General features: G+C 36.2%; 4 protein-coding genes across 7 annotated transcripts in view; 2 read left to right on the top strand and 2 right to left on the bottom strand.

The window, feature by feature from the left end:
• The window catches only part of LOC118275113 (apyrase-like), a 235522-nt gene that overhangs the window by 154696 nt on the left and 57635 nt on the right, over positions 1-23191 (bottom strand). The window contains exon 12 of one of the 4 annotated variants that reach the window (XM_050696737.1): positions 12953-12963. The exons of the other annotated variants lie outside the window; for them this stretch is intronic. The gene's annotated coding sequence lies outside the window, so the exon portion shown is untranslated. Of the gene's footprint in view, positions 1-12952; positions 12964-23191 lie in introns of those variants that run through there. 4 annotated transcript variants of the gene reach the window in all.
• LOC118274759 (uncharacterized) overlaps positions 1-23191 on the bottom strand; it is a 380866-nt gene that overhangs the window by 318382 nt on the left and 39293 nt on the right. The window lies entirely within an intron of this gene.
• On the top strand, positions 1691-12563 carry LOC118274782 (uncharacterized). Its single transcript, XM_050697121.1, has 7 exons — positions 1691-1813; positions 8964-9187; positions 9788-9947; positions 10629-10796; positions 11069-11091; positions 11399-11704; positions 12393-12563. Exons 2-7 carry the CDS (start codon positions 9016-9018, stop codon positions 12545-12547), a joined length of 984 nt encoding a protein of 327 aa, XP_050553078.1. The 5' UTR covers positions 1691-1813; positions 8964-9015; the 3' UTR covers positions 12548-12563.
• LOC118274573 (luciferin 4-monooxygenase-like) overlaps positions 12533-23191 on the top strand; it is a 227023-nt gene continuing 216364 nt past the window's right edge. Inside the window, exon 1 of the mRNA XM_050696732.1 lies at positions 12533-12536. The gene's annotated coding sequence lies outside the window, so the exon portion shown is untranslated. The remainder of the gene's footprint in view (positions 12537-23191) is intronic.

Genomic DNA, 23191 nt, shown 5'->3' with positions numbered 1-23191 from the left:
ATATTACTGTATAAAATTGTAGACCACACTGTACACTATGGATGCATTGAAGTGGTTTGATTTGATTTAGTTATATGTGAAACACAATGAAAATGAAATAATGAAGATGAAATACGTAGTCAATTAAATAGATACTGAACTGTAAGCCTCCTCTTCATGAGAGGGTTTGTTATTTTTTTTAATAGGTTCATTGCCCTGTTCTTTAATTTTGGGTGCGTTTACATATGTACATATGACACCAATTAATAGAGGTGAGAATACAGGTTATTTTAGATAAACCAGATAATTATGCACATTTTAATACAGTTTTAATATTTACGATGTTATCTCAGTTACTGAGGTTTATGCATTTAATATTAACTTTTTTTTTGAGGAGGGAATATCATCCAATTACTTCTCTCGCCTTGGGTGAGGCGAGAGAAAGTATCAGACTCTTACTGACTAAAAACCATCCCGTTCCTACTCCTGATTTTCGAGCCGGAGCCCCGGTAACCCGCTAGGCAGTCCGCAGCATTTAATATTCACTTGCTGTCTAAGTTATAGAGATAAATCGAAAGAAGAAATGTTTTTTTTCACTCTAATAGAGGTAATTCAGTGCCAATGTGTTGGGACCTCAGTATGAGTTCCAATTGTAGAGATTTCTCACTTAACCAAATACTAAACCAAGTTTCACTGTATACTTAGGTATAATAAACACCTTAAAAGGTATTTCTATTTCTAAGAATTCCACTTCCCACAACAAGAATTCTATATCTTTGAGTATCTCTATAGATAAGAGTTTCTATTAAGCAAATAGATAAACAGACAGCCTACCAGACTATGTTTATATACTTCATTATACGCATATAAGTGTAGAAGACATATTATCATAGTAGTCTTGTTATAACGACAATAACAGTGTGTTGTGTGAACTAAATATGTAATAAAACGTGTATTTAGTTAGTAAAAAGAAGATAAGGGATGGATATTTGATTCTCTAGTGAAGAATATTGTGTTTATAAAGACTATAACTAAAGATAATTGTTTTAAAACGGATACCTGGTAAGTAGATGCTAATGTTGCTTCTCAAAATAGTGAGTTATAAATTTATTTTGAAGTATTTTGAACTCTACTTACATTATGATAGAGTATAAAATCTGGATTAGAATCCATAGTCAAATGTGTTGTTAAGTATAAAACTCGAGATCGTCAAATTTAAATTGGATGACAAAAATAAACATAGTTATAAAAGGAAAAGTTGACAAAATCAAAGTCAAAGGCACTTTTAAAAGTCAGCTATTAAAATTATGTTTAAAAATAAAAATATATGTCTGTGTTTTGATCAGTCTCTTAGTGAAGGCAGATTGTTCCATGAATTAGGATTTAATTTGACGAAAATTTAAAATTGGAAATATTTAAAGAGTCCCTCCATTTTCAAATTAACAAGAGTCGACTGCATAACGGAGCCTGAAATAACCAGCCCGCTGTAAACGAGCGTAATGAGCAATTTTTTCCTATGACCAATGATTGGCTGTATTTTTTTGCTTGCATGCGGTTTCATGGTCATATGTCAGTATATGTAGCATTTTGAAAACATAGCGTCTTTGTATCATTCTTATCTCACAGCTCAGATGATACTGACCGCTTCATAGTGAAGCGATAAGTGAATTTAATATTGTTTTCTTTTTTTGGTATATTATTTTTAAATTCAGTGGCCGTTTAAAGTGTGTTTTAAGTTGGTTGCGTTGTAAAATTCAGTCGGAAAATTTTGCAAACATACTCTATTGTTGTCAGGATTAACAATATTTTTGAATGGAAGTTCCTGTATTAGAAGGTATGTGCTCAAAACTATTGTTGATACCTATTGATTTGTTTTTTGAGGGTGTAAAATCGGCCAGTAACTTTTTTCGCTGTGGGCGCTCTTACTGACTAAAAACCACCCCGTTCCTACTCCTGCTTTTCGAGCCGAAGCCCCGGTAAACCCGCTAGGTAGTCCATTGATACATTACAATAATAATATTGATACATACGTGTTTAACCGTATGTATCAATCTTAGTCAGGGGCAAGGGCCACAGTATTCCATAGTTAACCGGTTAACTATTTCATAGCCACTCACATCCATAACCCTATCATTTCTTTTTACCATATTTCATACTGACTTACAATACTGTAACGTCACGCCTTTTATCCTCGAAGGAGTAGGCTGAAGTGCACATTACGGCAGTAATGCCGCTATACAATGTACACCCACTTTTCACCATTTGTATTATAATTCCTATGTAATAGGGGATGAGCCTATTTCACAATAGTCCAGCATCAACCGGGGATTGTCCTTGAGTGCACTTCCATAGTGCATACCGGTAAACTAGATATATAGTTTTGTCGGACTGTACACTAGTTCATAAGTTCTTTAACATGTACCTTTTAATAAATAAATCTATACTAATATTATAAAGCTGAAGCGTTAGTTTGTTTGTTTAAACGCGCTAATCTCCAGAACTACTGGTCCGATTTGAATAATTCTTTTTGTGTTGAATAGTGCATTTATCGGGAAAGGCTATAGGCTATAAAACATCACGCTATGACCAATAGGAGCCAAGCAGAGCGGGTGAAACCGCGCGGAAGTAGCTAGTAAATAATAATTCCGGTAAAATTTTATTGTCGGCTGATATTCCATTTCACTTAGATTAAAATTGGTGAACGGGCCTCTGCGAGTTGGCATCGGCTCTCCGTATGCCTTCCAAAGGTCCTGGACCCTGCGGTCCCTGAATGGCAGCAAACAAACATAATAATAATTTAATTTATTTCTCTTCCATAACGGTGTCTTATTACAAACATATACATTTATTTATTTTAATTATTTATTTATTTTCATAGGTACAGTGACAGACTACAGACTAAGACATTCCGCACAGTAAATACAACATAATAGTACATTAATCTGAAGTCCAATTATAACTGTACACGGCATTTCGACACCAGCAATTTATACTACGCTAACTCGAAATTTGGAAAAAACGTTTTTTTATGCCAAGTTGCTTAAAATGTATGTTTACATACGTCATAAAAAAATTGAGAAGAAATATGCAAAAATAAGAAAGTTACAAATCTTATAAAACGCTAAGTAAAGGTACTTTTTGAAATCACTCGATTTATATTACGCCAACTATTATTAGCGGAGTGTGCGCGGGGATCACTTTGGTCAAAATCTGTGCAACACTGCGCTAACTCATAGTTAGCGTAGTTTAGTGCGTTCGTGTGTATACTTGTTCGTTTGTAAAATGAACGACTTAGCGACTTTTACATAGTAAATACTTATGTGTTAATGCATTCATTAGTTTATTAATGGTACGTTGACTATTCTTTTTGTAAGTAAGTACATATTCTTTATAAAAATATTGAAATATGCATCAGATAATTGATCATGCACTACGACCATCGTACTACACTACGCTAACATAAGTTAGACGTGTATAAGATGTAACATTTTTTTGATGAATTACGTTTATATACAGCTAACTTGCGCTAAATCAAAAAATATAAATAATTAAGGAAATATAAATATGAGATATTACAATGAATAAATTAAATATTAAGCATACCAAATTTCAATAAAGTATCTTAATTAATGTAAAAGTTATCACGTTTTTCCCTTTAAACGCCTCTACTGTAAAGTACGCTTTTTTGAGTTAGCGTAGTATAAATTGCTGGTGTCGATTTAATGTTTAACATGCTTCATTAGTAACAGCGAAAGTGAAGTAATATGTTATTACAATTTATATAGATAATTTCTAAATTCTTTATAACTATTTAAAAACAAGTCTACTTTATGGCAAATTACATTATACTGATTGCACATTCTGGACAACGGATTATTTTCAGAAACATTGTTATTGCTAGAGGGAATACTAAATAATTGTGGAGTGCGCACAGATCGAGTAGGTATCTTAAAGTTTAACTGGTCAAGTAACTGAATGTCAAAGGAGCCATTAGCAATTTTATGCAATGCACTCAAATCAGCAACCCATCTCCTTCTCTCAAGACTCTTCATGCGAAAATGTGCGAGTCGCACATACGTATACTTAGTTCCTTCCTGACGCCATAACTCCAGAACGCAAGAACAGATTTCCACGGTTTTGCATTCGTTGGAGAGGTCTCGGGCTCCATGAGGTTTATAGCAAAGAAAATTTAGGAAAAATTCAAATCTTTGGTGGCGAAACGGAGTTCGCCGGGTTTGCTAGTCACATATACACATATAATACGTGTCACCTTCATCTTTGGAACGAAAAAAAAACCACCAAACTGGTTCTAGCAATCTGTCTTTTCAAAAAATGTTGCGTAATAACAATTTCTTGACGACCTTGAAAACCAAAATTAAGCACTCAAAAATAGGTGTAATAAGGTGTACTAAACCACCGGTATCTTAATTTTTTACATGTCTCAGTCTTATCTCATGTCTGCAAATTAATGCAAATTTTGCTTAACTTAAGGTCAACAACAAATACTAAAATTAATAAAATTTTTCAACATCAAAAAAACTACAAAATTTTAAAATTAATTATGTTTTGAAAATGTCCAAGGTGTCTAGATTTATTTTATTAATTAGTGTTTGTCTAAAGTGCTTTAAGTACCTATTAATTTAAAAATCTTGTTTACTGCCGCGCATGAATATATTTACTGCTGAATTATATTACCGATGCAACATGTTTATATTACCGGAGCTGCGGACAACGTAAAAGGTTACCGAGGCTCCGGCTCAAAGCAGGAGTAGGAACGGGGTGGTTTTTAGTCAGTAATAGTCTGACACTCTCTCTCGCCTCACCCAAAGCGGGAGAAGTCATTGGATGATTTTCCCCCTCGATTAAGACCGATATTTGAATTACTTAACATTAGTTCTATAGAGTTTCTGTCATAAAGAAGATTGATCCAAAGATTTTGGCTTAAGATCAAATTTTTAATTAATATGATTTTCTCGCCTTCTAAACTAACCAAATCGGTCCAGTCAGTTTCTAGTTTTAGCGAGACTAACAGTCAACTACTCGAATGTCACTAAATTTTAAGTCACTCCAGGAATAGTTCTGTCTCTATAAATTCTTCATAAAAGACGGAGAAAGTTAAGTTCAACTTAAAATTAAGTAGCAATTCAGTATTCGGGCATAAAGGGCAGCAATTATTATTTATATATTGAACTATTTAGCCCGTACAGGTCTGTCACTCCATCCTACCTTGCCCAAGGCGGGAGAAGACATTAGATGATTTTCCTCCCTTAAAAAAATACCCCTATGTACAGAAAGCTCATAATCCTAGACATTTCCTTTTTTATTATTTTAAACAAATATTGTTGAAAAACATACCTATACAAGAGGTTATTGATATATAATCCGTAGATACACAAGAAAAAGAATAACTAGACAGGTAGGTCGTTAGTTCACAGAACCTAGAGAGATAAACAACTTATTTTTATTCATAACATTGATAAAATTAATCTAGACTAGACTCTGTGTAGTTACTCATAAGATTTAAAATCACAAAAAGATAATTCTGACTTGAAATCTCGTCCTTGACTGTCACATTATATAGTAGTTCAGTCATCAACATAGTCAGCAGTCTGTGACCGTTTACTATTAAAATGCCTTTTCTATAAAAGATTCGCCATAATATCCTCGTTTATGGGGCTTAGTACGAGAGAGGTATAAGTGTAACATAATATAGGTCTCCATAGAGAAGTGCCATAACAGGCGTTGCACCAAAAAGCTAGGCGCCTTTTGAAGGTTTCCCCCGTCAACAAAAAAAGGGGCTTGGTACGAGTTTGTTTTACGTTGAACGAGATTGATACGAGTTTATTTGGTTCATTGGAGCCAGGTAGTCAGAGTGCCTTCTTGTTTAATGTTAAGTGAACTTGTTTTGTTTGTGGAAGAGCCATTCTTCAGCACGAATGAGCCGGCTCGACCGGTGTGATACCACGGAAATCAACATGAAACAAAGTTTGCATTGTGTTTCGTTGTGTGAGTGAGGTTAATGGGAGGCTCAATTACCCTCCTCCCCAATTTCCCAATCCCCCATTCTGCAACAACCCCTAAAGACCTATCCGCCAAGAGGCCGGCAATCGGCAACACACTTGTAACGTCTCTGGTGTTTCGGGTATCCATGGGCAGCGGCAATTGCTTACCATCAGGTAATCCGTCTGCTCGTTTACCGGCTTATACCATAAAAAAGAAAAATTCGCAGATTTTGGATTAAGATCGGATTAATATCGACTGACTGTCAACCTTGAAAAGAGTAATGTCAGCAATATCTACTCTGCAGTTACTACACAATATAATTAACGACATTCAATCACCAAGCTAATAATTTGCCTGACATTTTAACGACAAGCTAATTATTTAATTATTAATAGTTAAATTATTGTTTACAACGAACATTACGTACAAAATGAATCTCTTGTTACACGATTGACGTCAATGTGTTTAACATTCGTTATGGCGGTTACACACCATACGAAACTGTACGGCCATGCTATGAAGATGTAATAGCTAAGCTGTGAAACTATGTGACCGTTTCCCCTGATACTAAACTATGTAGCTGTGCAAGGAAGATGCGCAGCTCTAGTATGCGATGTATCGATATTAGGGAAGCCATCCAAAACACACACCCATAGCACGCATCTATTGCACGCATCTATAACACGCATCCATTTGTGCGTTATTTATGTTATATGGAAAAATGTGTGCTCCATAGCACTTCAAAAATCATAGCTAACTTCGTTTCCATCAGTGCTAAGCTACGCACCAATGAAAATTATTGGTGGAAGCCAAACGCATCCACAGCAACGTAGCATAGCACATATCTGGTGGAAAAGCACTCTTATAACCATAACGTGTAATTTTCTTTGTCAGGGGCACTCAAATTACTGATACGCTTGCATTAAGTAGGTAGTGTGTACATTGCTTCATATGCAGTCAGTCATATTTTTGCTCACGTGTCAATCCGCGCATTATAATTTGTTTACCTTTTTTAGTGAGTCTAGACATTACATATATACTTATATATTATGTATCTAGTTATACAGTTTAGTAAAAACTAGTGAATATTTTATGTGTTTCAGTTTTTACTTCTAACTTTTTAAACTGTGTTTTATTCGAAGTTTTTATAGTGTGTTGTTCAGTTGACGTTTTTGTGTTTTCAAAGTAAGTGTGTGGTAAGATGTTAGGCAAATTGTTGATTTAAAAAAGCTACTGTTTCATTGGAGGTGACTTTGTAATAGAATAAAAAAAAAACTGTTTTCAAGGTCTCCTCTACATGGTGTAACAAAAAGGGGGTATACATATCAAGTGCACGGTTTCTTGATAACATAACAAACGATACGGAAAGGGTTTTTTAAACTCATGTTTTCATTGTACCAAGTTATGAATGTTTAAAATACATAAAATTCCAGAAACTAAACATCAAAATTAGTTAGATACAGGCACTAGGCGATCAGATTTACAGAAGAAATGTTTCGTAATTAGCGAGTGACCCCCGTAGTGTTGTGACACGTTTGTATGATTTGAAAGAACCATGCGAAACCAAGTATTTGGTACCAATTTTTTTTTTGAAACTTTGTGTAGAGATTCTATTCAACCTGTATTCTTCAGTTCTTCTTGATGTATATGGTCATTTTGTTACACGCTGTATATTTGTGCGAACATTGGTTAGAATTTGTTCAGGAGTTTTGGCGAGATGGTGGCCAAGCGCCATGCTATTAAGTATAAAAAATGATACAAAGCTAAAAAAAAATACATTTAACATATTTAACACAATGCATCTTCAATTATAGCTAACCAAGGATTACATAATTTATCGAGTTATTAGACGAAGAAAAAATTTACATGTCACTTCAAACAATAGATACAACCGCAATTAAATTGAAAAAAATAACAATACCACAGTTAAATAGATAAACAATTAAAATAATAAAGTTGATGACCAAATATTAAATAAGTACCTACAGACATAAAATACAATACAAAAATATGATTGAATTTAATTATAAATTATTTCAAATGAAATTTAAATAAATGTTTGTTTTAACGCGCTTATCTCCGTTAATGTTTTATTTGATTTTTTAAGCTTTATGAACTTAATTGATTTTAGTGAACTTTCTGTCAAAAACTTAAAACGATCCAATGATTTTATATTAAGATCGGTTATTGATTCTAATGGGGGAAATAATCCAATGACTTCTACACTTCTCCCGCCTTGTTGGAGGCAAGAGAGTGTCAAACTCTTACTGACTAAAAACCACCCTGTTCCTTCTCCCGCTTCGTTCTGAAGCCCCGGTGACCCGCTAGTCGTCTACAGCTTCAGGTCAGGCATCTGTCCTACTGGACCCTATATGTGATGGTATACAGACTAGCATGTCATGCTTAGAAATTCTGGCCATATTCATAATATTCTTTTGTAAAGTTTATTGTGCATTGTCATAAAATTTAATGCTTACTGTAAATGAATTTGTAAAGTGATTACGATTCAATTTTTAAAGTCATTCATGTTCATTGTGAAATTCTAAATGTAATTTGAGTTAAGGACAAACTTGTAGTTGTTATATTATATTATACAAACCGATTGTCTTTTTTTATAAGCAAATAGAATTTCTAATGTGCTTATAGATTTCTTACAGTATAAATTGTAAATTAATAAGTATGTTATCGGCGTACTTACATTACTGTTTGACGAGTAAACTAGACTAGTTTTAAGGTACGCTAGAGGCTCATATTCATGAGCAGCAATCCGCGACGTACGATGCGGCGATTGTCGCGCTGCTACTACCATAAATATTAGCCTCTAGCATAGCTTGAAACTAATCAAGTTCCTTGTCAAATAGTTGGGAAATTGTATCTGCTAATATTAAGTGTTAATCGGTGAGTGTAAGCCGATAACATAATAACTAATTTAGTATTGTCTCACGAAAGTTATAATTTAATTGTAATTTAATTCTTTACAGAAACGGTGATCTCAGAAGGGAGTTAACTAGAAAATAAAATTTAAATACCATTATGGATGACTCGATAAGAGAACCGGAGGATCACTTCATAAGATTCGGGCCAGAAGTAGTAGAAGAGATAAGAAGAGAACATAACCTTGATAAGAAAGAAGATAGAGAGGAAGCAATCGCTATTATAGAGAAATGGTTGAAGACACAAGAGCATTTAGTGAAGAAAGATTTTAGTAAGTACATATCATGCCTTGACTCATTTTAGTCCTCGAATGGTTGGTCAGACGTGCAGAGAATAGTATGTGAGAGCCATGCTTCGGCACGAATGGGCCAGCTCAATCGGAGTGATACCACGGCCTCACAAAATACCGACGTGAAACTATGCTTGCGTTGTGTTTCGTTAAGTGAGTGAGGTTACCGGAGGCCAAATTGCACCCGTCCCCAATACCTGATTCCCCAACAACCCTTATATCCAACGCACTTGTAACGAACGCCTCTGGTGTTTCGGGAGTCCACGGGCGGCGGCGATTGCTTACCATCAGATGATCAATATGCTACTAGGATTTTCTCCTGTATCGTGAATGCATGTACAAACACACAAGTTTACATACACATCACACCCCAGACCCAGAACATCTGTGATTTACACCAACAATAGCTCTGTGCTAGAATCGAAACCGCTACACGTTGCACGGCAACCAGTTGCCCAGCCACCGCACCAACCGTGCATTCATGTTAAAATATAATATTGATTAAGAACACTTTCTTCTTATCTCAATGCTATGAAGTATTTTGGGTAGACGGTAGAGTAATCTCTTTTTCCTCTATTCCAGGTAAAGACTACATAGAACGTTGTATAGTAACAAGCAATGGTTCCATAGAAAGGGCAAAGAAACAGATTGACAAGTTGGCAACATTTAAGACATTAATCCCCAAGTACTTCCAAGTTGTCAACATACTCGATAGTGATGTTACTCCTATTTTAGATACAGGGTAAGTTAATTGTTATGTTTTTTTTTCTTTTAAAAACGTTGCCCCACATTAGGATTCTCTCCTGTGTCGTGGGTGCGTTTACAAACATGCAATTTCACATATACATGACACCCAGACTCAAAACAGCAATTTGTAAATCACTGAGCAACAAAGAGTTACTCGGTGCGAGAATCGAACCCGCTACACGTTGCACGGCACTGCCGTGTCAACCGCAGCAGAATATTTGTTATTTCATCGTCCTTTCCATCGGCGAAGCACCACCGCTTTGTGGTAGATACCCACTCACACGAAGCGCTACGCTTCAAGCTTCCTTGTGCGAACTGCTAAGAAGTGGAATTCTTTGCCGGAGTCTGTGTTTCCTGATGGGTATAACCTGGGTATCTTTAAAGCCCGAGTGAATAGGTTGCTTATGGGCAGACGTGCTCCATCGTAGGCCGTATCATCACTTACCATCAGGCGAGATAGCGGCCAAACGTCGACCCATCAAATGACTTATGTTTAGTAGTCTAGTGCCTACGTCTCCCCAATAACTTTCAGATCGATCGGATTTATCCATTTGAAAACCTGAAATCGTAATACTTTGCCAGACCCGAGAATTGACCCCTAAACCCCTCAATCAGTGGTCTCGTTTGCACTCTTTCTAATGTATTTGTAAAATTGTATTTTTGTTTGTGTTTCCAGATATTTGACGCTCCTACCAAATCTAACCAAGGAGTACCACAGGGTCTCCGTACTCAAACTCAAATCAACGATAGATGTCAAGTCTTCAGATTTTGTTCAACTCTTCAAAGTTATTATAGTTGTAAGTATAAATGCGAATCATTTTTTTGCGGAGCTACGAACTGCCTAGTGAGTTTCCAAGGCTCTGGCTCGAAGAACAAGAGTAGTAACGGGGTGATTTTTAGTCAGTAATCACCATACTGTATAGTTAATTTAGTTTCGATGATTGTGCTTATAAATATCTTAAGAAAAAGAATAATTAAGAAGTATATTTTTGATCTTAATGGCTTCATCTAAGAGCTAGAGAAAGCTCTAGAAAGAGACCTGAGTGTGGCTGAAAAAAAAATGACTTCATCGTATCCAAACTGTAAGATTTCTACTGTTGTTTAACTGCTTAACAGTTTTTACGCAATTCTGGTCACCGGTAACCGACATTGGCGGAGGATGTGCCTTTAGTTGTAGTACCTTTCTTCTGATGATGGCACAATTAAACAGTTACTAATAGCTTCTCTTACAATAGGGTGCAGTACATTGTATTTATTTGTAACATCTTTTATACCTGTATAATGCAAATAAATTATTTGATTTGATTTACGTAGCAATTACTCTTTTAGTTCAAACTATTAAGTGATTTCTAGTGACCTTGAGACAAGTTCGAATTATCGAAGGGTTTTAATTACCGAGGGTCGACTGTATAATATTTGTTGCTATATAAAACAACTTCAATGTTGTTTATAGATATTTTTTACAATTCCTACAACAGATACTACAAATTCCCGAGATTTTTTTCTACAGTTTAATAATTTTCTTTTCTCTTTTCCAGGAAGGATACGGCTCAAAAATAAAAGGGATTATATTCCTAACCAGTTCTAAATTCATTGATGGTTTTATAAAGCTCATAAAGCCTTTCTTCTCCGACAAGATTGCTAGCAGGCTGCACGTGGCTCCAACTCTGGAAGCCTTGAGAGAACTACTGTCCGAAGATGTTCTTCCAGAAGAATACGGGGGGAAGGCGCCTTCGTTAGCAGTTTTGCATGGTGAATAGTTTTACATAAGTATATTAATTATAATTATATAAACTTAGAGTATTGTCCCGTATAAATAGGCAAGACGTGTATAATATATTTCTATTACATATATAAAAATAAGTCGGGGTTTCCTTCCTGACACTATAACTCCAGAACGCACAAACCAATTTCCACGGGTTTGCATTCGTTGGAAAGGTCTCGGGCTCTGTGAGGATTATAGGCAAAAAAAAAATCAGGAAAAAATCAAGAGAAAAGCAAAAAAACAAGGAAAATCGAGTTGTTGTATTGTTTTCTAAATGAATGTATTAATTTTTAGCATAATTAATTACTGTTTTTATGGTTTAAACCGGTAAACGACCAGACGGATCTCCTGATGGTACGCAATCGCTGCTGACTATGGACACCCAAAATACCAGAGGCGTTACAAGTGTGTTACTGGCTTTTTGCGGGTTAGAAATTTAAAGGTTATTAGGGGATCGGTGATTGGGAAGATTAGTAAGGCAGTTAATTGGGCGTCCGGTAACCTCACTCACTCAATAAAACACAACGCAAGCGTTTGTTTCACGTCAGTTTTCTGCGAGACCGTGGTGTCACTCCGGTCGAGCCGGCCTATTCAAGCCGAAGCATGGTTCTCCCACATAAATGAGCGTATGACAAAGAGGCTTTGATAACTATAATTTTGTGTTTCCTTTTTCAGAAAAACTCGTCAAGCAATTAAGTTCAGAAAAACACCAAGCAGTCATGAAGGAGATGAACAGGGCTCGCACTGACGAGACGAAGCGACAACGAGACAAATTCAACGATCAGTACATGGGGATGGCTGGGACGTTTAGAACTTTAAGTTTGGATTAAATGGAGGATTACAGGGTATTTGTTTGTTTTATTTATTACCTCGTCGGTCTTCAATAACTTGGCTTTGTCTATGATGGTGTACCTTGATGATATATAGGGTGACTTGTAATTAGTGAACGATATCTAAACACGTGATGTTATTCAGGATTACAAAATATAACAACAACTGTTCCCAACCTTGGGGAGGCGAGAGGAAGTGTCACTCTTTCTGACTAAAAACCACCCCGTTCCTATTTCTGATACATGGTAAACGATTTCAGTATATTATACTCTAGAATACCTAGTACTCTTTAAGCTAGTCCTTTAAAATAGAAAGAACGTCATTTATGGGGATTCAAATAGTGTTTTAAGTTACAATAACAATGACAGTTTTGGAGCTTGAAAGCATCATATAATTATATTACATTATTTTTTAAACGTGGTATACTAGGATTTTTACAAGCATACAATTTTACATACACATGACACCCATTCCCGAAGAAACAATTTGTGGACGACTCAAAGAGTTACTCCATGCGGTAATCGAACCCACTACGCGTTGCACGGCAGCCAGCGTCAATCTTGCAGTTCGATATAATATTATAATTATATGTAGGTATATTGTAAACCATTCCACAATCTTCTATTGACAATTGATCAACAATACTCTGTTTCCCTCCCAAACCTCGGGGGAATGTAATTTCCTCGTTTCCCTTACAATGTAGCCTTAATGACGTTTTTATCGTCTGTATAAAATATCACAAATATTTGAACAGCCATCCCATAAAATCTTGGGGAAACGACGGTTTTTTTTTGGTTGAATAAATATTCCACCAAAGATGTTGAGTTACTGGATGTGGCAGTTTTAGTGTGGTGATTTTATTGTTTTTAGCCTGTACATATTATGTCATTTAATTACTTACAAAAATATTGTTTTATTAATTACTAGCGACCCGCCCCAGCTTCGCATGGGTGCAACGGTAATATATTATGCCTGTATTATACATATAAACCTTCCTCTTGAATCACTGTACCTATTACAAAAAAACGCATCAAAATCCATTGCGTAATTTTAAAGATTTAAGCATACAGACAAACAGACAAAAATAGCGACTTTGTTTTATACTATGTAGTGATTATATTTATCAGCTCACTCACCTATTTGACGAGGAACTCGACTACTTTCAAGACCTCTTTTTTTAAGGGAGGAACATCGTCCTATGACTTCTCTTGCCTTGGGCGAGGCAAGAGGGATTTTTAATACAAATATAGCTTTAGGTTACGGTTTGGTTTACTTGATTTAAAAAAGTACAATCATCTATTTTTAATATAGATACTTACTAAAAAAGCATTAAGCATTATTTCTAAAGAAAAGTGACTGGACAGTAATATTACCTATATTAACACTTTTTTAAATAAAGTACTTTTAAAAATAAAATGTAGTAACAATTAATTAATGCCATCCATCAATGACGAAAAAGAAACTATTAGAATACAATGAGTTATTTAAAATTTTAAGACAAAATAATATTTTAAAATTTTTAAAATCTTTTAAATTTTTTAAAACCTTTTTTTGTGTTTTAAAGATTAATGAAAAGTGTCAATTAATTGTCTGATGTTAATTAAGCTCAAGAGATATTTTGGGACATAAAACTGAATTAAAAATGTTTTTACTCGTATTGTTTGTCATTAGGTATTGACGCAATTAAGATAAAAAACGCAGTTTATTATTTATGAAACAAAAACACCAGATTTTAGTTTTTTTCCATGTGCTACGCTGTAAGTAAGTAAATAAGTACTACTTCTGGCAGTAAGCGTGTTGGTGGCCGAACGCAGACTTGATTTGTTAGCATATTTAAAATTTTTCATTGTTTCCAGAATAAATAGAATATACAGACTTTGCTACAAATTTGTAATGGCAGCAAAATTAAAATAATGCAAACGTTTGTTAATTTATATGTTTGTTACTCAATCACGTTAAAATGGCTGAAGGGATCGAGATGAAATTTGAACCAGGTGTAAATTATGATCTGGAATAACACATAGGTTACTTTTTATCCCACAAGAACGCGAGTAAAGCCACAGGCAGATGCTAGTAATCAAAAAGCTTACTAAAAGGCTCATTCATTCTAGTTTTTAATACCAAAGATTAATTCACCACAATTCTATACCCACGATAAATGACATACGTCAATATAATATGAAAGAAAAATGTATAGCATTAGTAAGGTACATGAATTTCGCATTGTGATCCATTAAGAATCCATATATCTGCCTAATAAAGATAAAAGGTTCTGTTCAAGTAGCATTAAGTTTGGAATTGGCGTGTAATAAAACATATTATAATGTACGTATAATACTCCCAAAGGTTTTAAGATATGTAGGTACCTATAATAATAATTATATGTATTGAAAATATCGTCGTTTCGTCATGCTTTTTATCTCTAAATGGGTAGGCAGAGGTGTTCATTATGGCACGTAATGCCGCTATACAGTTTACACTTTTCACCTGTGTGTTTGTGTTGTAAGTTCCTTGTAATAGGGGGTGAGCCTATTGCCATATACTGGACACAATGTCAGACTCCGTGCTACTACTGAGAAATTTTCGAAAAATCGAGAGTAATATTTTGCCGTCATCTGTCATCTGTTGCCAGACATTTCCATAATTTACCTATCTTTGTATCAACAATCTTCAGTTTCTACAAAGCAAACAGTGGAGATTTAAAAGTATCTAAAGTAAAATTAAGTACCGACAGTAGAACATTATTTTTATTTTCTTTCACCGAATGGTACAATAGGGATGATGACGGGGTATAAAAACTAAGTATTTAATCTGTTAGTTAGGTAATGAAAAAGCTTTATCTTAAGTTTCTGGCTTGCAGCTCATCGTCTAGTCATATTCATACAACGTAACTAAAGATAAGAAATCTATTATGCTATGTCATATTTATTTTTTAATTAGCTACTTCCGCGCGGTTTCACCCGCTCTGCTTGGCTCCTATTGGTCATAGCGTGATGTTTTATCCTTCCTCGATAAATACACTACCCAACACAAAAACTATTTAGTCTGTTAGTTAGGTAATGGAAAACCTTTATCTTAAGATTCTGGCTTTCCGCTCATCGTCTAGTCATACTCATACAACGTAACTAAAGATAAGAAATCTACTATGCTATGTCATACTTTATTTTTAATTATATGTCAAACTTTGACTACACGGTTGGCGCGGTGGCTGGGCAACGCAACTGGCTACCGTGCAACGTATAGCGGGTTCTTTGTGTGATCCACAAATTGTTTTCATCTGGGTGTCATGTGCATGTGAACTTGTATGTTTGTAAATGCACCCACGATACAGGAGAAAATCCTAGTGTGGAGGAAACGGTATTTTTTTTTATATAAATACAATTATTTGTGAACTCTTGGCTAACTTAAAATATTATGTCCGTAATATTATCAAAATTCAGATTTTATTTTAAGGAACAATTTCACTCGTCGCTTTAGGACACCCACGCAATGCTTTGATCAGCTACTAGAATGCCCTAAAAGGTTCTAATATTCCAAAAATTGTTCCTAAAATTATTTTAACGCCCACACATAATAAATGAAAGAAGTGTTTTAAAAGCTGAAAGTACTGAAATGTAAAAATAATATAATTATTATGAAAAGAATATAAAATCATGCTACTCATTCAAAATCGTTGTTAAATTGACGCCTGCTTAAATCTTAAGTCAAGTAATTTCAAATTTAATTTAACGTCAAAACAAGGAATTTTCAGTTTAATTTCTGAGTACCACAGAGTACTTATTTGTTTGGGTTTTAATTTCCAAAAATTCTATAAATATCCACGAATTTTGCTATTTCTTAAAGAAATTATCAGAGAGATATACGTTAATGGTTTGTATAAATCAGCAAAACACCGACTAGAAAATCTATCTTTAACAAAAATATCATACATACATAACCTCAACATGTCTCTCATCCCCATGATAGGCATAGGCATATATAGGCATATAGGCAAAGGCTAACTCCAATTGCTACGAATCTTAAATACCTCTTTCGCTTCATCAACAGTCATCAGTCTCAACCAAAATGGTACTCTCAAATGAAAATAATAAAAATAAAAAAACGGATTATTTAGAAAAATTAAAAAGTAAATAAAGAAAATAAATTGCCTATAATATTGAATCACCTTATAATATTGAAGGTTCTTATAATTTCTTTCTATTGCGTTTAGTTTTATATTCTGTTCTCATATTTGTTTTTTGGCTTAGTCTGAATGAGCCCCTTTACGGATCAAAGAGTCTGAGCCTCTTCTCTCTCTCTAAGAAAGATGTCCAGTCCTCTCCAGACTGGGCGAGTTGAATCCAGTATTGGCCAGCAGTTTTTCTTATCTCACCATCTCAATTAGCTGAAAGTCTGCCTCTTCTTCGCTTACCACTTGGGCCCACAAGCCCATGGGGTTTTTAGACGCGCCACATGTCCACGCCAAATGGAAGAGGTTCCATTTTAATGATGAGAAAGGCTCCTCTCTCAAATTAGTCCACATTTAATTACCACACTACAGCACTATTACACAAATTACCATTCAAATATGCCCATTTAATGAAAACAGGTGAAATGAGTTTAAAACCATCGGTTACCGGAACTAATTAATTTCAATATGGCCGAACGAATAGTAAAATCAGCGAAATTTTCGACCTGTCCACGTAATGTGGAGCATCTCTCGTGTGATCGAAAATTGCGCTGACGAAAAAGCTAATGAGGATAATTAATTTAAGTTAATGAGGACTGAGGAGAAGAGGTAAGTGTGGGAGAGCCATGCTTCGGTAATTTAAAACACATGTTATATTATATATTACGATTATATTAGATTATATTATATGAAAAATGAGCGAGACAGGCTAGCCAACATTACAGGTCTTCTGTGTGCTCTTCTGTCTGTGAGAATTTAATACTTGATTTATTTAATAAATGTTTTTTTTTGATATTTGTTTTTAATATCGTTGAAATATTTACTTGTATTATGCTTCTATTGACTAGTACTACTTGTAGTTTCATTTAAATCATATGAGTGAACTCCATACTGTATACAAAAACATACCTAACATCATCATCATCATCATCAGCCTATAGCAGTCCACTGCTGGACATAGGCCTCCCCAATTGTTCGCCACTTTGCTCTATCACTAGCGACTCGCATCCAGCTCCTGCCAGCCATCCTGCGCAGATCGTCACTCCACCTCGCCTGGGGGCGTCCTACACTACGTTTACCGAGACGCGGTCTCCACTCCAGGACTCGCTTACCCCAACGGTTGTCGATCCTGCGGCTAATATGGCCGGCCCACTGCCACTTCAGCTTGCTGATCCGGTGGGCTATGTCGATCACCTTGGTTCTCTGCCGAATCACTTCGTTTCGAATGCGATTTCGGAGAGAGACACCGAGCATAGCCCTTTCCATAGCCCGCTGAGCGACTTTGAGTTTGTGGACCAGTCTAGCCGTAAGTGTCCACGTTTCGGCACCGTATGTCATTACGGGTAGGACGCACTGGTTAAAGACTTTCGTCTTTAGGCACTGTGGGATTGACGATGAGAAGACTCGACGGAGTTTTCCGAAAGCTGCCCAACCCAACTGAATTCTCCTATTCACCTCATCCTCAAAGTTGTTTCTACCTAACTGCAACGTTTGCCCGAGGTAGACATATTTCTGAACAACTTCGAGGACGGCTCCGTGAATCGCAATCGGTTCCGGTAGAACATGTTCATTGAACATGACCTTGGTTTTGTCCAAGTTCATCCGTAGGCCGATGCGTGCAGAGGAGTCAGCCAGGTCGTTCAGCATCCCTTGTAGGTCCTGCAGCGTTTCTGCCATTATGACGATATCATCTGCGAATCGCAAGTGAGAGATGTGTTCGCCATTGATATTGATGCCACGTCCTTTCCAGTGCAGCGTCTTGAACATATCCTCCATTGCATTAGTGAACAGTTTCGGGGATATGACGTCCCCTTGTCTCACTCCTCGATGCAATGGTATGAGATGTGTTTGCTGATTCTGTACTTGGACGGACATAGTGGCGGCTTCGTAAAGACATCTCATCACTTGGATGTATCGCCAATCAACCTGGCATCGCTGCAAGGACTCCAGGACAGACCAGATTTCTATCGAGTCAAAGGCCTTCTCATAGTCCACAAATGCTAGGCACAGGGGCTGATTATACTCTTCGGTTTTCTGTATAATCTGCCGCACTGTGTGGATGTGGTCTATGGTGCCGTATCCGCTCCGAAATCCAGCCTGTACCGGTGGTTGGAATTCGTCGAGTCTTCGCGCAAGACGGTTCGTGATCACTCTTGAGAACAGCTTATAGACGTGGCTTAGAAGCGAAATGGGTCGATAGTTCTTCAGAAGGCTTTTGTCCCCTTTCTTGAAGAACAAGACGACCACACTTCTGCTCCACGCCTCTGGAGTTCTCCTTCAAATAGGACAGCGTTAAAAAGCTTTTGGAGCTCCCTCAGTACGGGTTTGCCTCCAGCCTTTAGCAACTCTGTGGTAACGCCGTCCTCTCCAGGGGCTTTTCCATTTTTAAGCTGCCCAAGAGCAATCTCGACTTCGCCAATGCTGACTTCTGGCAGGTCTTCAGTGAAATGGCGCGTTAATGTAGCTCTAGAGTCCTCATTTTCGGGATCAGGGCGAGATGCATGCGAAGCGTATAACCGGCTATAGAAGTCCTCTATTTCCGAAAGAACCGCCGGCTTAGAGGCAACAACTTCTCCAGTTGCTGTGGTCAGTTTCGTCAGGTGGCTTCTGCCGAGAGATTGTACGAACTAAGATCCTAACTCTTAAAAAAAAGTCATTGACCGGATCCCAAAAACCGTTTGAACTATACCTTTGTGAAAGTCAAACATGAATAAGTAGCTGCACAGTGGTCCCATATGTAACTCCGATCTTATTTGACAGGAGAGCGGGTCTTTTGCACCCCTGGGTATTAAGCCTGTGATTGGTACAAATAGGGGGTTTAGGGTTAGAGAGTAGAGGTGTCTATGCCATATCATACTATGTAATGTCGGTTTTTAATAATTGAAGTAGTATTACAATTTTGGGAAGTTATGTTTTGAGCATCATGAGGGTGGGTTTTTGACAGAAATCCAGACAGAGCTATAATGTGCACCTCTGCCTTCCCCTTAGGGGATAAAAGGCGTGACAACATTAAGAAAAAATCCAGACTAAGTGCTATTTGTGTGTAATGGAAAACCTGGAAGATAGTCTAAGAACATTTTACTTATCACAGGAACCAAACACGGAACTTTTAGTCGGCAATTGCAACATTTAATCAACACAGCAGTTAAAGAATTAGGGTACGTTTTATTATTGCAAGTTATTTAAAAATTTTATCGCTTTTTTCAGCTTAATGATATTAATATCTTATAGCTTTCAGTGGTTAAGATTACTTTATACTCGTAGCTACCAAACCCACAGTTTCGTATTTATTAGTCAAATAACAGGGTTTTATATATAGATCAGATATTTCAGGAAACATTGACATCAGAGTCGACTGCACGGTGGCTGCCGCGCAACGTGTAGCGGGTTCGATTCCCGCACGGAGCAACTCTTTATGTGATCCACTAATTGTTGTTTCGGGTTTGGGTGTCATGTGTATGTGAACTTGTATGTTTGTAACGCACCCACGACACAGGAGAAAATCCTAAAGTCGCAATGTTTATTTTTGGCTGCCTCGTTGGTCAAGTGGGCGCAAGTGCGACAGCCGGGCAAGGAGTGTCGGGTTCGATTCCCGGTTCGGCCTGCATAGGGATGCTCCGTTCTGTCGTGTGTGTTATTGTATTGTTAAAGTAAACTTTTTTTGAATAAAGGATTATCCTATGCGATTGACTGAGAAGCGACTGCTGGCCAAGGAGTCTCGGGTTTGATTCCCGGGTCGGGCTGCTTAGGGATACTCCGTTCTGCCGTGTGTATTATTGTATTATTAGAGTAAACTTTTTTTGACGAAAGGACTTTTTTTGCAGTCAGACTGAGAACCTCCTGTTTTAAAGTCGGTTAAAAACATACACAATATTTTCTACAGTTACAATTTTCAGTCATACCTACTCGTACAACAATAAAATGACGACATAACCTGAAACTTTCAGCTCCTCACGTTTCATGAAAGGAAGCGTTTCAGCTTCAGCCTCAGCTCCTACGTCACGTAGTACATAACGAGTGGATCGCCTGTAAACCCTGAAACACGTGTGAAAATCTCCTGAAATCACGTGCGAGCCACTGAACTGAAAAATAGATAGTATGTTTGGTTACCGATTTGAACATTTTTCGAAATTGGTTTTTGAGTTTGTTTGTATGAAAGTGGAATTTTTTATTATGTGTTTTATTTCTATAGAAAAATGTGATAGAAAATTGAGTGGAAGTTTGTTGGATGTTTGAAAGTCGTGAGGTTTCGGATTCGATTTCTAATCGATTTTGTAAGTTTCGAATATTTTTATAAGCAACAAGGAAGCTGAGTTACCATTCATTGGACTAAAAATTGTGACAGTTTTATGGTAATCCAAAGATCCTTTTGTACTATTCTCTCATATTAAGACATATTTCCTATAATAACTTACGCATTTCAAAGTATCAATTTCAAGTATACTAACAATACAGTAAAATTTTTACCACTCGAGTAGTATATTGCATGTTGTGTGTGTGTTTTATGTTGCACCCCTGCTGCATGAGCATAATTGCGGGCGGTGCTGCACGCTAAAAAATACATGTATGAGCGGAATAAAAACTAAAAATCTTACTATATTGTTAGTGTAGCATGAATTTCCGCAAAGTAACGCCTGATTCTATTCTATATATCAATTTCAAGTAAACAACAAAAGCATTAAGTTTTAAAGTTATACAAACAAAATAATACTTAGTGAACATAATCAGTGATTTCTCCCTTTATTTCCGGACAGCGCCAGCTGTCGGGTTCCATCGAAACTCCCGAAGGAACTCGCCCATCGCCGTGTTCCAAGTTTCGTGATAAAATTTTTTGGCGAACAAAGATGTTTTGTTACTAGATGTGGTATAATTTTGTATGAGGTGACGTGTTGTAGTGTCATATTTCGCAATAGGGATGATGACTAGGTCAAAAATAAATTATTAAAACTTTTCAATACAATAAAATATTCAAAAATAATCACACTCTGATTCATAAATTTAATAAACTACTTAATTTTAGAGTTTTTCTAGTTAAATTTCTAGAAATAAGTTAGCTTTTTGGCGTAAAAATCTGATAATTTCATAATAGAGTATTTCATACAAAGTTCATAGAAAATATCGTTTTTGACGTTTAGAAAAAAGTATTGAATTTGACTAGTAGGAAACATGCCTATTAAGAAACCAAAGTCTGCAATGTATTGCAAGTTGTATGCAGACAGTTGAAACGTTTCACGTCGGTTGTCTGTGAGGCCGTGGTATCACTCCGATCGAGCCGACCCATTCGTACCGAAGCATGACTCTCCCACACTTGAACGCACAAAATGACCTAACAAAAACTATTCCCCTTAAAAAAATTACAAGCCTTATCTAGTAAACCAACATCTACAATTGAAAAAACTTCTTACTTGACTGGATTTGAGAATTGTAACCAGGTGGACAGTGTAACAAGCGGTCTGCTCGCAGCTACCTCAAAAACAAAGATCTCATTAGCATATTATTAAAATTAATTGGTTAAACTAAAGGAGGTTTTAATTCTAAAAGATTTAGGGGTAGGAATAGCAATGAGGTGGAGTAGAGTGACTAGGATTTTGTGAAATTTTTGGGAGATTTAAATTAAATTACTAATTATTAATTTATTTATTGTTTGAAAGAATAAGCAGAGAATTATGTCGCTAAAATGCATTTTTTTTAAATGTGCATTAACTCGTCCATTGCTTTTATTATTGAAAATGATATCCAATAAGAAAACCGCAATGAATCTTGTATGAAATGGAGCTAGCCCTAATGTAACTAGACACGTTTTTCAGTATATTGCAGTTACAATTGTATACAAAATTTTAGTTAACTTCAATTTAATAATACTTTGAGCCTTGAAATTTTTGATTATGTTATAAATACTTAACCCCATTATCAATTAAAAATACCTTTAACCGACGAGCATGCATATTATGAAAAGACTGATGATTTTTGATGAAGTGAAAGAGGTGTATAAGAATGGTACCAATTGGCGGTTTGTAGTCTCTGCCTACCCCCATAGGAGACTGGCGTGAAGTTATGTATACTTGTCCTCACAATTTGAGTATTTTGGACACCCTACTGGTCACCAGCTGTTACAAGTCATTGTCTGATCAAAATTAATTATGTAGATTCATCTCGTTATTAAATCAACACGTTCTGATAGCAAATAACTGACTCATTGTCAAATGGTGACAAGTGACGTTTACCAATGGCGAGCAAGATAGACGTCTTGGATTTTCTTTGGCAGTTAAACATTGCACAAATGCATTTTTTTTGTCTAGTTGCAAGTGCGATTGCTCAGCTACGGTTTTCGGGTTTGATTCCCGGGTCGGCTAAGTATTGCTAGACTTTTTTCAGTATTTCAAACACATTTCAGTAGTAGGCCAGAGTTTCTTTTTAGGAGTACCAGACTCTAACTCACTAAAATCCCACCCCGTTCCTACTCCTGCTTTTCGAG

The sequence above is a fragment of the Spodoptera frugiperda genome, chromosome 11 (assembly GCF_023101765.2).
Source record: "Spodoptera frugiperda isolate SF20-4 chromosome 11, AGI-APGP_CSIRO_Sfru_2.0, whole genome shotgun sequence".
Lineage (NCBI taxonomy): Eukaryota > Metazoa > Arthropoda > Insecta > Lepidoptera > Noctuidae > Spodoptera > Spodoptera frugiperda.
This window is presented reverse-complemented; position numbering and strand designations above follow the sequence as displayed.